Here is a 17,408-nt window from a genome sequence, read left to right as displayed (position 1 = left end):
ATGCGCATATGTTTGCCATCAATCTGCGCAGGACCATACCGGGCACGCACGTGTGGTTACAGTGGCCGTTTAAGCATTTATCATACTGATGCGGATTCGCACGTCGCGTCGCTCCGGTGTCTGAACGAGACAGCGATATGCATTGACATGGGGTATTTTTTCAACCCTCGCGAAATGAATGTATATAGGTCATAACTCGGAATCGCCAAAAAAAAAAAATAGCTTTTTCATAAATTTTGATTGATCAGATGTCGATGTTTTCTATGGGAGAGCCAAAGTTGGATCAACCTGAGGTCCTTGCAAGTGTTGCGATTGTGCAAAAGTAGGCGTAGCGTAGGTTGATGCGGTTCATACAGGTTTTAAAGACTTTATAAATATTATACAGTTTGTACATGTTGAGGGAACAAAAATTAAAGGTGCTATTCGAAGCCTCTTAATGTGACAATAATTACGAAAAGTTGTTGTCTATAATTTTAAAGCTTATTTTTTGATTGAGGCGAAGCTTTAAAGTCTAATTAAACTTGCAAGATTTGACCCGAACATATATACATACAAACATTGCAAGTTAAATAAAAACTTGTAAAAAAGACCCATGCACCATGAGGTCTGCTACCTAAATTCATTAATTAACAAAACCAAGATACCTTGCAACTATAATTATAAGTTTGCCCGTTACTAATGCGGGCAGACGGCATGTAAATTCTATTTACTTTATAACATCTGTAAAGTTATTTGTTCATAACAACCTTTAATGGGCCTACAAAGTTACGAACCTACTCGTTTAGCCCTTGCTAACCCGTAAAGATCTCACAATACTTAATGTCAGTACTTATTAATATAGCTGGTGTTGTGTTCCCTTGCGTGGGCGCAGACGGCTTTGTACGGTAACACTTGGGATTGACCTACTTTTGGAACTCGAATAAATGGCTTTTAAGCAAGTACAGTTAATTTTAACGCCCGTATAAAGGGAGGTCTTATTTCAATGTAAGATCCTTGTCGTGTGTAAAATTTGGCATTGGTTTAGGGTTAATATTATTTTGGTGTCTGTGTAGTTATCTCCGTGAAATATAAATTTAAAATATAAGCTATAACTCACCTTTAGATACTCATTAGATCAATTATGTTAGTTGACATGTAATTTAACTTAAATAATATTAACAACTTTGCTTATTACGCTAAATTGTAAAGACAATTTTAGCTGTCACCGTAACTTCTGCGTCTTCCAACCAAAGTGGCGAAGCTTTTTTCGTTTTACACACGATTATCCTACTTATTACTAAATATATAAAACATGAATTTACGTAAAGTTAACATGGACATAACGCGTTTCGCTTTTAAATATAAATCTGGCAAAAAATGTGCAGCAAATTAAAATGATTAAAGCTAAAATTAGAACAGTTACCCAAGCTGCTGCAGTTGGAAATTAACCGTTAAAAAAATTAATGGCGTCGCATATTTTGCATGTTTCGGAACAGAGAGAGAAAGGTCAGATAGGTAATCTTAGGTTTCAGTATGAGAGTTATATTTTACATGAATGAAAGCAATTTTGACGCTTAATTGATAAAGATCCTGTCTTTAACATGTTATGCCAATGTAAGAACTGTGAGGTGTGACACAATATAAGTAAAGTGAAAATAAACAGTCGACGATTTTTGAAAGGTTATGCTTAGCTTATGGTTATTTTCATCGCTCGTGGATCTCAAAAAAGATACTTATGAAACAACCTTAAAAACCGATACCTACTGTACAATTCACTTAGCACTTATCTCATAAAACAAAGAGGCTTCAGATCATAATGTGCGGGTCGGGTTGCCTCGACAACGCGCCCTTGTGCCACTCTTTATCACTGTTGTTGTATCGTTTATTTTACATTTATTTAGTATCAGATTACGCCGCATTGGCTGACGCTTTGCGGATGATTATAAAAGTGTACTTTCGCGCGATCTTTGTTTCATGTTCCATATTTTATTTGTTTGATTAGATGCCGTTTTTTGATTCTGATATTTACGATCGTTTGAAGAACGGATTTTAAAAGTACATGGACAAGGTGACAGAGTCTATCGATAACTGCAGGTAACTATTAATACATACTTAAGGAAGAGATCACTCGGCTTTTCGTTCGAATTAAAAGGATTCTCGAAAATTTCCATATTTACATTAAATTACACTTTTAAGCCATAAAATTGCTACTACATGCCTACATGTTAACTTTATCTTCTTTTATTTTATTTCCAGTTTATTAAATCATATTTCCGTACTACTTAACTTAATATACTTACCTAACTCTAAATTTTAGACAATGACATGATTTAGTTACTTACCGCCTAAAGGCACGTATAATAGGTATGTGTATAAGTACATATTATAAATATATCAACTACTGTATTTTTTTTTCTCATAACTGTTTTGAGAACCGAACGCCGTTATACACTTGACAATAGATTTGTTATGTTAATATCTGTCTTTATCGTAGGAAACAGTTTATTAAAACGGCACAATGGACCACTATTCGCTTTTTTTACATTTTAAGGCATCAATAGGCGGACGATTGTTGGACAATGTGGTTGTACGCTTGTTAAGGCCACTGATAGGACGTTGTACATCCGGTGTCTTGATGGCTTAAAGCACAACAAGTAGCGGGTGAATTATTATAATATTATAAACTTTATTTTCTTTTTACTTGATATTCCTGTTTTAGTCCTTATAACTACATGGTTTGCATCAATGATCTGGGAATGAAAAAAATATATTTGAGTAGATACCAACGCGTCATAATTATATGTAGATAGGCCTACTTTTGAGTCTAAGGGAGTACAACACCGGTTAAGAAGTTACGACTAAATTTTGTAAATTACTAAAAGAGTGGTTAATTAATTACGACAATTATAAGAAATAAATTATTTTTCAGACAAGACTATTAAAACAAATCATACTTTTATTTTTAAAATTTCCTTTTTATCTTTTAAAATCTTTAAAAATAAATTAAATGATGTACTCTTCGAACAGGATATATGAAGCATATTTAGTAACGGGTTTCGAATTAAACATTAAATTTGATCGCATTTTGCCATCACTTATCTCGTACGGGCGACCACTTACTTATTTGTGCGAGCGGGATGCACTGTGAATGTCATCTTGAGATCAAAAAACGCTGATCACTTGTCGCTTAGAATCGCCAAACAATATGTTATCAGAGCTAATTTTAGTTGATACATCAAACGCGGCCGAAACTATAGCCATAGAGAAAAAAATACATAGAGTGCTCACTCCATACATCAGTTTTAGTACCAAAAAGACTATTAGCATCTAGCATCGAGTAGCGGAACTATCAGTACTGCTACTTGACAATAGATGTAGCACCGACCGGAAAGTCTTATGCTGTTGAGATAAGACTTTCCGGTCGGTGCTACATCTATTGTCAAGTAGCAGTACTTATAGTTCCGCTACTCGATGCTAGATGTAGACACTGAAATTAATAGTCTGAACTGATGTATGGAGCGAGCACTCTATGTATTTTTTTCTCTATGCTATAGCGAAACGTTGGGTCGATGGGACTGTCCGGTCTGCGCGGGAGTTCAGGGAATCCCTTATCTTATATACTCAAGTCAAGAGTAATGATATCGGGGCAACTGGCAATTTAAATGGATGTTATACAAAGTTACCTACCTACCTAAAGACTACAAAACGTTTGTACAGGTAGGTACACTGTGTACAGGCAGCAGAAATAGCTTTGAAGGGTAAAGTGTTAACTGATATTGCTTTGACTTGACAATTTGTTACCATTTATCAAAGGCTATATCAATGAATATCATCAATTCTGTACGGATATGATGGTCGTTCTTGTCTACGTGACAGCGTGATAAAACGGTGTCCGTCACTTTCTTTCCCACGGTGTTAAACAGTGACAGTTATTTTATCACGTGGATAAAGATGGATAAAGCTATCCATAATAGGCTGGCTGGTAAAATAATAGCTTTCTAACCAAGCACTTATTACATATTTAGATATTTCTCAAGCATTCTCTGATAAACTCATTGAGCTATCTAGGAAAGTAGTATATATTTTAAATAATCTTGTAAAAGCAGCGAAAGCGGCGCAAATCCGAAACAAGAACAATACCTGGCCTCGACTCGACACGGCACACGCTATTAAGAAAGTATTTAATTTGCTATTGTTTACATAAATCGATTTCAAGCTGGACCAATAATTTTACGGTTAGTTGCCAACATTGACCTAAAGATTTTTTTATTATAATTGGGATAATTGGTGTTGGAAAGTTGTTCAACAAGCCTACTTTAGTTGCTGAATAAACTAGGCCCTAAGATACTACCTTGGGATACTTGAAATTGTTTGCTATTAACTTAAAATGCTCAGTAAAAAAGACTGAAACAAATCAAACTTCATTTTGAAATGTTGTACGGGTAATTTATTCACAAACTATTACAAAATGATACAGATGATGTTAATTGGTAATAGAAAACCATTTCAAAACACCTTGCCCGTAATATGCCCGTAATGTAACAAATGACCATAGGCGCCATTAACCGCCACTTCGTCGTTATTAGCGTCCCTCGTCCCGTCTTGGTTCCAGAATTAATTATGAAATTATGCTCAATATTGAGCAGCTGCTCTTAATTGAGCACTCGTCAATGAGTGTAGCAAATATTATACCAGTCAAGAAGTCCCCAACAATGTAACTGAGAAGTGGTGACTATGTAAGTAATGACTTTGACTACAGAAAATATTAATAATATTGAATTCCTTGATTATAATTTATAACGATGACGATGTCAATCATTTAATCATTTGTTAAAGTTAAGCAGACAGCTATGGCTAAAATCTGCTCCAAAAAAATCATGAATGAATATATATCATTCTATAATCATTTTAGATTTCATTAAGATTCAGAAGGTCGGCTGTTAATTAAAATTTAATTCAATTTGTTTCCATCTTATCAAGTTTTCGATGCTGTAACGGCGTTGACTACAATATCTTATCTGATTGAAGCTAAGTTTTAGCTGGTGGCCTTATATTTACATTTAATATTAAAACAATACTGTTAATTCTATTAAATTTTTGTGGAAGAAATATTTTGTTCAAGCCAGTCGTCGTTATTTGGTGTAACGAAATAATTGTCGTGGTTGAAAACTAGTTAGGGACTGCTTGCAAGCGTGATGCGCTCCTTAGCGACCCAACGTTGGCACACAATTTCTAATAATTGTTATGTAGTTTTTTTTTAGTTTGTGTGCATTATCATCCTTGGCTGTATATTCCACACTATTCATAATATCCTTATAGCAATTTACCTACTGACCAGTATAATGCACTGTATCAAATTCATTAGAAACCATGTTTGTTTGTAAAACCCCGTTATCTTAGTTCAATGGCGTGTAATCGATATTTACTCAAGCATCGGCCACAAATCGATTATTCGTACAATCGACTAATAAAAGGTTTATTGAATCGAGTGTGAACACGTGTGTGAAATTGCTTTAAGAATCTTACCGATTTTGGACTGAGCAGCCAGAATCTTCTAATTAAAGAGTTTCATGTAACTCGTATCTATACTATCTATGTCTATGCATATCCTTATAACTTTCTCAAACCCTCATCAGTCAAAAAATCACATTGTATATATATAAGAGACATAACATATTATTTACTATGTGCCGGTACAGGGTAGGAGCTACATCTTTTTAGTCTGTTAAAAATATAAACATCTACGTGACACTCTTCAAATTGAAAAGTCAAATTCGAAACCTTGTCACCCGTCAATATCGAGTATTTTGGGAGTAAGTTGGTGAGCCCCTCATTTTTTTTTACAATGTTCAAAATTAGAATAGTACAGAATTTTGTTTCTAATCCAAAAGATTTTTATAACTTGTGGACTTGTTATATTTCAGAAAAAATACGTTTAAAAATGCTAAATGTCTGACTTCATTTTGTCAAATTTTCGATGAAAGACACGACGATTGAAAATAAAAACCGCTTTGGTAGATCGAAAGTATTAGTATACGCACTATATCATAAATAAATGGCCATGATATTAAATTTAGAATTAGCAATCGAATTGCAAAACTAATCCAAGAAAGTCCAAATCATAAACTTGCCGACAACCGGGCCAGTTTCCATATCAGTACATTTACATAACCTCGTTTTACTCAAATAACATTGTTGCCATGGAGTTGCGTTAGCGCATTCTATAAATCGAGTTAAATGTCAATAAATTATCCCCAGTTCCGTGATATTAAGGGATTATAAACAGTCCATGTATAAATCGGCTTTGGGCCCGATTCGGATTTTGAACTAGATATCTATTAGACATCACCAAGATACGACAACGATATTTTTAAGATCTAGCCTGTCAAATATGTCATTCCCGCGATTCTGGAGATACTCTTGAACGATTTTCACAATGTCTAAAACGTCTCGTTATGTATTTTTAGATCTCAAAACGATTTTGAAACGATCTTAAAACGATAATTTAACGTAAAAGTGACATTGGTTGCCCGAATTGAGCTTCTTTTGCAGCTCTAACTTCTTCTTCTAGTTGAAATCTAAACTACATATCGTATCATTCTTTTCTCTAGAACGGATCATGTTTTCCGAATACCGCGGTTTCATATACGTACTTATCGGTAACCAGTGGCAGAAATGTACGAGAGTGTCTACGCGAATTTGAGACTGAATTGAATTAAGATTAGCATTACAGTCGAGTGAAAATTAAATGGTCTGGGGTCACTTAGATTTTAAGTCTAGGAATATTAAGTGAGGTTATGGTTTAAATTATTTATAAGCTATTGTTTTCTATTATTATTTAGCTTTTCATTAACAATAACAATTGTTCTCATTTATCTCATTCATTTAGCTTGATATTGCGTTGACTGTTCTGACAATAGGTACCCCACTAATGTTTAAGCAACTTCAAAATAAATATTGTTTTAATATATACAGAATTGAGAATAATTATGATTAAACGAAGTTCAAATTGTTAAAGATGAATGAAACGCACACCTGCTTGAAAGACGTACGTATAGTCACAGATGAGCACGTGCGTATAAATACATTTAAGAATACGTTGCATACCTGTTCCTTTAGAATATCTCTTATCTGTCTCATTCATACATAGGCCGTACATTCATACATAATACCACCAACCTATAAACGGAAAACAATGGCTATAAAAAGTGAATATGCTCGAGTTACAAAAAACTCCTAACAGATGTCGCGCCGTGATTCCGCTTCCTGCACCTGGCTCCGCACGTGCGGGAGTTCTTTCGCTTAAAACTTCACTGCTTTCGAAACGTCGTATCTCACGAACAAACTAGAATCACTTACGACATTTTGAAAAGTTGGTCTTTCACTCATTAAATTCCAAACGACGTATCTCACGAATAAACTAATGTGACTTGGAGCATTTTGTAAGTTGATGTTTAACCCTTTACTCTTGGCAATAAAGACTTATGTCTTTAAGAAAATGATCACCAAGTTGGTGTCAGCTGGCTTTGTAAAAAACTTCTGCAGCAATGTCTGGATCCGGTTTTGGTTTTTACTTGTTTTAGTGGAGCACATGTTCCTGCGTTTAGGGTAATCACTATGTAGGTAGGTAGTAAATATAATAATGATATAGACGGTTACAGGTGATCTGTCAGCCGGCTTGTGTTCTGTTTAGCAATTTTTTCTGCTGAAACGGTGTCAGAGTCGAGTTAGTGATACTACAGCTGTCGAAATTACCTAGGATTACAAAACTATTAGGCTATTTTAGCTAGATTTAGGAATGTTACGTATTTTGTATTATTTTGTACCTAAATTAAAACATATTACGCAATATAGGAAAATATATTATGTGACTAAAACTCAAAGCTCTTAATTGTCTACATTCATTAAGTAAAATACCTGTAAGCTGCTCTATTATGGCTCCTCTACACGATGGGCCAGCGCCGGCCACTCCAAAGGACGCATTTATTGCTTGCATCTATGCAAGTGATATTGCTATCTCATTCTACCGCATGGCTGCGTCCCTTGGAGTGGCCGACGCTGGCCCATCGTGTAGAGGAGCCATTACGTTTAAGAAGTTGCAAATTGGCCTTTTATGGCGTTATTCGTCATAACATCTGTCAAATACAACACATCGTTGATTATCGCTTGTCCCTATATCTTGTTAGAAAAATACAAAATTTAACACAGGTTTGTAAGTGGTTACTCAGTTATATGAATAAAGGGTATAATTATAATACTGTCTATAACAGGTGGACGGTTCCCGTGACCTGCGAATGTCGAAATTCGAATAAAGTATCTCCGTCTCTCTCGTTCTTGCAATGAGATAGAAAATGTACGGTGTCGTTCACGGTAGCCCCTCGAGCTCAACAATCTTCTACTTGTCCGTTCCACTCTAACCGTATCTAAATCGGTTGCGCCACTTGAAGTCATAACCAGCATCTGCATCTATTTCGGATTCATTGCCTAACAACTGTAACAACATTGAGGTGTCTTCTGTTTAATTGTTTGACTGTGAAGAAGAAAAGGGGTTCTTTACGTGGCAAGAACGTAAAATGATATTTACGGGTTTTACAATGAAAATAATCTTTACAGTACATATGGTTCCGCACTAGTGCGTAAAATAGCACTTTTCGTGCGTATGTCGAAACTTTAAAGTGCCATATGTACTGTAAAACGTTGTTCGATACACGTGCGAATAGGTAATTCGCAACTCGTGTCGATTTAAAACACTCCCTTCGGTCGTGTTTTAATTTAATTTATCGCCAGTCGTTTCGAATTTCCTCTTTTTCGCACTTGTATCGAAAATCGAAAATAACTATTAAAGATACATTTTCTTTATTAGCTTAACTGGCTCCTTATATAGTGCTTGGGCATAGGGCTTTGGCCCATGTACGAAAAAACTAAACGTGAAATATCGACTTAGGTTATAGCCCATGCGCCGGTAAAAGGTTTGGATGCAATGTTACCTACCTTCGTATCTCCGTCCTTACCCAAAGTGACTGGGGGTCGTTTCTCAAAAGCTTGTAACTTGTAATACAAGCGGATGTCACTTTTTGACTGATTTTATTAGTAAGGGACTTCCATTTGTGTTACAAGTTACAAGCTTTTGAGAAACGGGCCCCACTTCGTGATTTAATGGTAGGGATGGTAGGAAAATGCCGATGTTTCCTGAAGCTCTCCACACAAGCCAGAGAAAATTGAGTCTTATGCCAATGTTACAAGGCCTATGCGTAGTTTTTCGTCGAAGCTTTTCTCACCTTATCTGTCCATTGACGGATTCTTCTAAAGCCACTATATTCTGGTTACTTATCACAGTATTGCGACACTCACGACTATCTATTTGCCTAACAGTAACATCGAGTAATGCTTGTAATACTCCCCAATATTCGTGCGTGTTGACACAAGACTTCCGGACTGGTCAAATAAACCCAGGGTCAATAGCTCCTTGATTGGTCAAATAAGCACAAACAAAGATAGAATGCCTTAAGTGAACCTGCTTGCTCATTCAGATTTAAACCGACGTTTCTATGTCTTAAAGTTTATTTTTGAACTGACTGGTATCTCCATCGGGATCGTCTTTTGTTTTAACGGGGTTACATTGGTTCTATCGTCGCGTGCCATGGCGTTTGTCATTACCAAAGTGGTAATAAGGAGAATACGCGAGACGCTCTGTTTGTTTCGTAATTTTGATAACTGCGAATCATGCGCAGCTTTCCGACCTGAAAATTATAATCATTTGTTGGTAACTGTAAAAAAAATATTACCTACTTACTTGATGCAAATTAAGTAACCTTGATCGTTTTGGTTAGTTTTTGGGGTCGTTAGATGATAAACCATAAGCTATAGATAAGAAAAACTTAGAAATACCTAGATAAGAAAAAAAACCAACAATGTAAGATAAGATAACTTACACACATGGATTGTTGCGAGGAGGTCAATTTATGGATTTGGTTAAGTGAATTTGTTGATATTAGCCTTTTCGAGTAGTATTTATGTAAAATCCAATAATCTTTTACTATTGCATTCTCACAACATAAAATATAAATTAGTGATCCTTGAACGTTAAAACTAAAATAGCATTAAAACGATTAAATTGCATCCTCTTTAAATTCACTAATTTAGACCAATTTACGTTAACTCTGACTAATCGCACAAAACAGAAGCAAAGCGATCATTTAGGTAGGTATATAAATAAATAATGACATAAAATTAAACTTCCGACTTCACCTGCCCAAAATAAATATAAAATCTGTAGTTTTCTTTGAAAAAGCGTTACAAATCATCTTAACGCCTTTAATCGGTATGCGGCGGAAATCCAAATTACGACTCTTGGCCTATAATAAGACGACAACTAGTTTTGTATGAAAGGACGTAAGTGTCTTATGTAATGGATGGAGATAAGCTATTTTGTATGGATTAATGGCTCGTGCTTCCCATTTCCTAATTTCCTGCGCATCACACCTCATTCACTCAATTTAGTTCACGTCCTGTGTCCGAGTCTAATATAAAATAAAATACCTACCTTAAATAATAATATTAATAATTCAGCCTATATACCTACGTCTCACTCCTGGGCACAAGCATCCTTTGGCCTTTGCAGATGTTGGAGGTTTCCTCACGATGTTATCCTTCACCGAAAATACCTAATAGGTAATATTCCTGTATAATATCCTGTATAATATTCATAGTCAGCAAATATCAATAGAGATAAGTTCAGTAAGTCCTACACTTTTTACTTACGTAGATAAGGCTCTTTCTGGGTCGTAGTATAGGTACCTCACTTCGAATGTGCGTTACTGGAGGAGGCTTAATCGAACGGGTAGGTTCCGACGAACTTTTAGTGACCTAATAATCTCAGTATGTACCATTTTCACTTTTATACCTGCGATTTTTTAGCACTGATAGTGATTATATTTGAAATTGACTTGACTGTTCCATAAAATAATGCTAACGTACAATTTAAGGGAACCTGTCCTATTAGATATGGAGTCGGCCATCCATCTTCTCATGACAACCGCCACAATTTTAAAACTAGAACTAAATTACACGCTAACTAAATGATAATCTGACATAACCCTATCACCATCATTATTAAGCGAAAATAAACCTTAACTCTTTGACGTCACGGGCTGAGAGACTTGCAAAGTTAAGCTAGTTTGTAATATGTATCGTAGAACCGCCAGGTTGAAGTGAAAACGACCTTAAAAGAAGGGGATAGAGTTCAACAGAGACGCAGAGTTAAGTTGGTAGGGCCGGTGACACAGTGGTCGATCCGACGCGCCCTCTGACCCGAAGATTATCCTTCATCTATTAAGTAATGCAATGAAAGTTCGCTCACGTGACATTTTACTTATTAAATTGAGCTATGAAATCGCTCATCTTGGCTGTACCCAAAGGATTTATACTACAATACAATACTAATACTTACCTATTACGCTTTTTACACCTGTATATATATTGAATTCCGCAATAGTAGAAAACAATACAGAAATGAAACAGCAACGCAAGTAGTGGTAAACAACAGGCTAAAAAGCGATCTCTTCTAGACAACACTATTTGAAGATATTCTAGGATTTCACTAATTTTAATTTATTTTTACAACTGTTATATTATAAATTAAGGTTTGCACAACTACCAGTTTTAGATGAAAAGAAGATCTAGCAGAAAAAAATATTGAAAATTACTCAACTTGATCTGGGCTAAAGGTTATTGACAATATTTTTGGGTTACCTATTAGGTTTAGTTTAATTTCTTCCAAGACGTCGAATTACAAATCGATTTATTATACCATTACTATACATATAACACAAACAAAAGGTAGCTATGATCCATGTTTATTTTTTAAGAATCTTATCTATCTTTCTTGTCTCAATAAGGAATACATATTTGTACCTAACAGAAAATCTTGTCATTCAACTCGTACCAGATTTATTAAGATCGAAGTAAGTAATTGAGTTAATAAAATACCAACTTTATTGTTGTTCTTAATCTGCTTAAAACAGGAAGGCACTAATAAACACTTGCAAAAACCCATGTCGCCTTCCGCACTACTACTCAATCTACACACATCTTATATCACTAACAAACTCTTTGTATTTACGCCATTTTAAAACTGAATAAACCAAGATTGAATTAACTGGAAGAAAGTACAAGACTTTCGTGAACTTGACTCGGAGGAAACGCAAAAAGTGGCACCGGACGCCAAGTTATCTTGGAGCCGGATTCCTTGACCAATGAGCGAATTAACCGCAAAGTTATTTTGGTGCGCGTTAGAAAAGACGGGGAAGAAAATAACGTCATTATGGAAGATGGCTGCAGCTTCTTGAAGTGTATTTCATTGACTAAAAGAGCTCAAGCGAGTCGAGGCTTACTCAATTTTTTTTAAATCAATTCCTACTTGTTATTATACATGTCGATGCAATTTCGTATAGGAGAGAAGTATGGAGATAGTTTGAGGTCCGAGAAAGAACATCAATCATCATCATAAAAGCCGTAAAAGTTTATATAATTAGCTAATCCTCGCGTCATAAATTCAAAGTACATAAATCACACTTGTTTTCCACAAGCGGTGGTTCCGAGTCCCAGAGTCCCGCTTTCAAGTTTCACCTGAGTTTCAAGAAAGAGCCTCTTTCATTTAATAAAACATTGAAGACCCTCACTGAAAACTCTGGCTTAAATATGGGATCGAAAATGCCCTGAAAATCTAAAAAAAGAGTAAGTTTTACTATGTTATTTATCACCAGATTACATATTTTCCGAGGCTGATGCTCGTGAAGTGACGGCAACAGCGCTTGTGTAGTCGGTCACGGTGATTTGTCGCCGACATTTTCGCTTCCGACCACATTATGTCGTTCTGATACAATCTGCAATCATGTATGCAGGCTTTATGATAGTTGGATACGGTTAAGTACATTTTTAAACACGACTTTAGTACGACAGTATATTGAAAAATGTTATTGGTTACGAGGAATGTGCGCGGGGGAAAATACAAGCGACGACAACGCACGGCATGGAAAAAAAACTTGGGACGGAATCATATTATTGGACAGCTGCTTAACAACATTTTATAGCACCGAATATTCTCCTCATCGACCTCATCATGTGTAAAAGACATTAGGGTATCCACAATATCCACATTGCTTATATCCGGAAGGACAAGGACTTAGCCAAAATAAATCACCAGAGCGGCGCCACACTCATGCACAGCACAAATACTAATTAAGTCACAATTTTTACACTCACCGTAATTAGCTGGTAAATTTTATGATAAATATTTCATACCTACGTATCTAGTTCCAAGAACTCATTGGTACGACGGGGTTCGAACCTACGGCCATTTTAAATAATGTTATCCATACGTGTACAAATGGTCGCTAGTTATTAGGGGGACATTGTTTTGATAGTACAGGAAGCCCTTCATTTACTTAAAAGGGATGAAAGAGTTTAGTGAGGGGAGGCCTTTGACCGGAAGGTTACAATTTTAATTGGAGTTTATATACGTTAGAACCGTTTGTTTTTATTTCGGAAAATAACTAAGTCAATGGAATAAATGCTTTAAGGATTATTATATTAGTGTTATAAACTTATAAACTATTATTGACACACTCGACTCGACCCTACAGATGATTTCCTCCTTCAATATTTAAGACAGCAGTGGTGGGTTTTCTACAAAAATAGTTGCCAACCACAGGTATAAAATCAATTACTGGAAACGCTAAAACATCAATAGGTATAAAGCACTAAAATTGCCTACATTTATAATGTAAATCTGTCATCATAACAGCTGAGAGCTGAGTCAAAGCTTGTAAATTCATACTAACTATTGTCAATACTATCCAAACTTATCAATACATCTGAAGACTAAAAAGCTATATGCCTCAAATATTTTAATCGCTTCAAAAGTACAGAAGGCTATTTAATCGATTTCACACAAAGTAGGCCAACATGAATAAAAATTACCTATTCGAATATACTCCCTTTCATATTAGAAAAGCCAACCTAATAAAAACCACGATAATTCATTGAAGCTTCCTTTCGCTCAATAAGCGTATCCAAATGATCGACTCGCATCCTGTAATACATCAATCGATATAGGTACAAAAACTACCCCAACACAAAAATCATACAAAAAGTCCCAAGCGCCCTTTAAACTCTAATATTTATTTTTGAAAGAGCAACCTTAATGGCGTTTAATAAGGTTTATTTTCTTAGATATCAGCAGTTTGTAGCTTTCAAATGAAACAGTAGAATAGGAAGCTTCGATCGCATTACATGAGATGATTCGAGTTTGCCGAGTTTTAGCGAAATATTTTGTTCAAATAGCGACCTTACAATGTTAGTTACAGAGTTCAAATTGTATGAACGGTTGTAGAGTCTTATTGAATTTTATTCTATACCTGTCGATATGTGATTGTGCAAACGCCTCGCTTCCTGTGTATTGTATCGAGCGTCCATCAATTCCTATACAATCGCTTATGCAATGTCGTATCTATATATTAGTTTCATAGTGACATACGACGTTTTAGCATAAATGAGATACGTGTTACAAAACGAATTATTTATTGCGAAATCAGGAAGTGTAAATCGCTGTTTATTGCCTTACTTTTATTAAAAAAATTAATATGAGTATTGTCGACTTTGCTCAGCAGGAGGACACTTACAAATAAGACTCCGATAAAAAATATAATTCTGGAATCTTTTCAAAGGTCTTGTCAAAACAAGCTCTTATTAAGCTCAATTAAGTAATGTTAATTTTATAAATTCTCTACATAAAAAGTAACAGTAAAGACGCTTTTTTATAATTTTACATTTTTGATAATTAAACGTTTTGTAAAGTTTCTTAACAATAAAGACGCTGGTTTTAAAAGTATAGTTAACTATTTTTTATTTTTAGAAACGAATCAATGTTTTTTTCTATTGTCTAGTAAATAAATTAAATACCAATGTAAAGTGTAAATGCGAGTTAAGTGGTTCTAAATTTCATTTATCTTAACTTAAAGTTTACAAAATCCATAAAATGATAAATCACAGTTTCGTTTCCCACAACCACCTGACTTCCATCTTCCATCATTAACCATCTGAACCATTCGATAAACCATCTGCCACCACCTTCCCACCCTCAGGAAAGCTTTCCTGTGACAGGTGGTCATATCAACTTACCTTTACAATCCAAATCGACGCCTCTCTAGCTCTCTACCTTCAAAATACCGCACTTATGTCCTTTAGTTACAAACTGTCAAAACTATGCGCTGTATCAAAACTGAGGGCCTACCGCGAACCACGTTCGACGTGTTGCCTCCCCGTCACACTTACGTACAAATTTACAAGTGCGACAGAGAGACAACACGTCGAACGTGGTTCGCGGTAGGCCCTCTGACTTATGATTCTATCAAAAGCGCTGCACTTATAACCTTTTAACAACGGTAAGAGTGACGCTCTATATTGTAAAAGACGTAAAGACAAGCGAAATTCTCAGCTCGTAAGCTCTTTTGTAACTAACGAGTCAAAGGGCTGCATATCCGGCTCGAAGGACCACGGGCACGGGCGTTGGGCTCACTTGCGCGTGCGCCGCGGTCCGAGTGACAGCGAGTGATGATTGAGTATAAGGAGTACAAGCCGGTGCCGGCGCCGCGGCTGCGGCTCGCGTTCCATCCGCATAATATTCATGTGAGTGGTTTTCGTGTTTCAGAATTTTTATTGTGAATTTTGGTGGTTTTCTTAAAAAGTTTTCGGGTTTCGGAAACTAAGATAAAACTTATTGTGCATAAAATATTGTATTGTGTGCAGCGCATGTTGTTGTTATCGCGATATAATCCGTTTTAATAGATTTAGTTCGTATTGGGCATATTTAAAAGGATAAAAAAAAATTGCTTGCCATAAAAAAAAATTGCAAAATAAATAATAAGTCAAGGTGATTTTTTTTAAAAGTTTCTTTAAGACTGTGCTGACAACATTTGTGTAAAAAATAAAAATCGGGGACAAAATTTGTGTAAAATACGAAGTGTAAAAAATACCCACCAAGATTCGCTATCCAGTTTTTAGCGATCCATTAGTGTTATCAAAAGGGAATTTTATTAGCCAATTTAGTCGAGCGTGAGAACCTGAGATGTAGACGCCGGGTCTGGTGCGCGGGCGCACGCGGAACCTGATTCGCCGCAATCCTGGCATTCTACCGCGTTGAGCAACCACTATCACCTTCCTGTGGTCTCACCGACTGATTAAAGGGCTTTCTATGTAGCCTGGCACACGGCCAAATCATTAAAAAGCTCCTGATTTCAGGATACTGAAAGATTGAGACCTGAAATACGCGAAAGTAACTTTATGTAAAACTTAAGTACATTATAAAGATAGATTATTTTGCCTGAGTATTAAAAGTTATTTTCAAGTGTAGACCGATTTTTACTTTACAAAGTTTACTTTGCTGCTCTTTTTACATCCCTAATAAAATAATTTACGTCGCCATGATTTTTAATAACCGGATTCAAAAGTTTAATTCCAAAATGTTATATCCCTAAAACTATTCATTGTCCCAGCGAAAATCGTAGGGATTACAAACCGTTGAAGAATTACATCGTATACGTCGATCTCGTTTTACCGCTCTAACCATATCCTTTCTTTTGTCCTCAGACCACAATCAAAGTATACGCCCGTCGGCTCCGGCCGGACATCGAATACAAGACCCTCTCCGTGACCTGGGGCACGCGGGCCCAGGAAGTCGTGGCCACGCTCCTGGGCAAGTTCCGGATGCGGCACAGAGACCCTCGCCTGTTCTACCTGAGCATGGAAGTGAGGGTGCGCGCTGCGGGCTTGAGGACCACGCTGGTGTTGGACGACGATGCGAGGCCGGCGGCGCTGCAGGCTTGCCATCCGAAAGGATACTCTAAGTGAGTGTAATTTTGGTTTAAAATTGCAAAATCACTGTTATATTACTATAGTACTCTAGGTAATAGAAGTACTTAATGCTTATTTTAAAAGTTGATTCAGTCTTAAATTATATCATCCGCATTATCAATCGGATGGGTAGGATTCATTCATTCTGATTCTATGTTTATGTATTTCTAGTACTTGTGTCTGAAACTCTCATTAGTGAACACTGATCAGTGTTACAAGGTTAATGAGATTCATAACAGAATTGAATGTCAACAATTCACTGGGTTTCCCAAATATTAATACTACTTATATTACTTAACATTTTGTCACAAGCATTTTCCGTATTCTCAATTCCTCACCTTAATTACAGTAATTTGGGAAATAATTGTTGTTATAATAAACACTTCGAAATACCTCTAGCATAAAAATACCTAATATGTAACTCAAATGTAGAAAACATTAAAAGCTGATTAGGCAAAAATAAACCGCAATTAGCTAAATTAGTGACTTCCGTAGCTTAAGCCATGTGTCCATTTGCC

At 35.9% G+C, this 17,408-nt stretch overlaps 1 protein-coding gene across 2 annotated transcripts in view; it reads left to right on the top strand.

Annotated features, from left to right (window-relative positions):
• Nucleotides 1–17,408, top strand: part of LOC134647794 (uncharacterized) — an 87,722-nt gene that overhangs the window by 67,103 nt on the left and 3,211 nt on the right. Inside the window, exons 1-2 of one of the 2 annotated variants that reach the window (XM_063502118.1) lie at nt 15,520–15,666; nt 16,627–16,883. In XM_063502118.1, coding sequence (XP_063358188.1) covers nt 15,592–15,666; nt 16,627–16,883 — 332 coding nt within the window. In that variant the 5' untranslated portion in view covers nt 15,520–15,591. Of the gene's footprint in view, nt 1–15,519; nt 15,667–16,626; nt 16,884–17,408 lie in introns of those variants that run through there. The other variant, XM_063502117.1, reaches the window with a different exon arrangement.

Source organism: Cydia amplana, chromosome 5 (genome assembly GCF_948474715.1).
Source record: "Cydia amplana chromosome 5, ilCydAmpl1.1, whole genome shotgun sequence".
In the NCBI taxonomy this organism is placed as follows: Eukaryota; Metazoa; Arthropoda; class Insecta; order Lepidoptera; family Tortricidae; genus Cydia; species Cydia amplana.
This window is presented reverse-complemented; position numbering and strand designations above follow the sequence as displayed.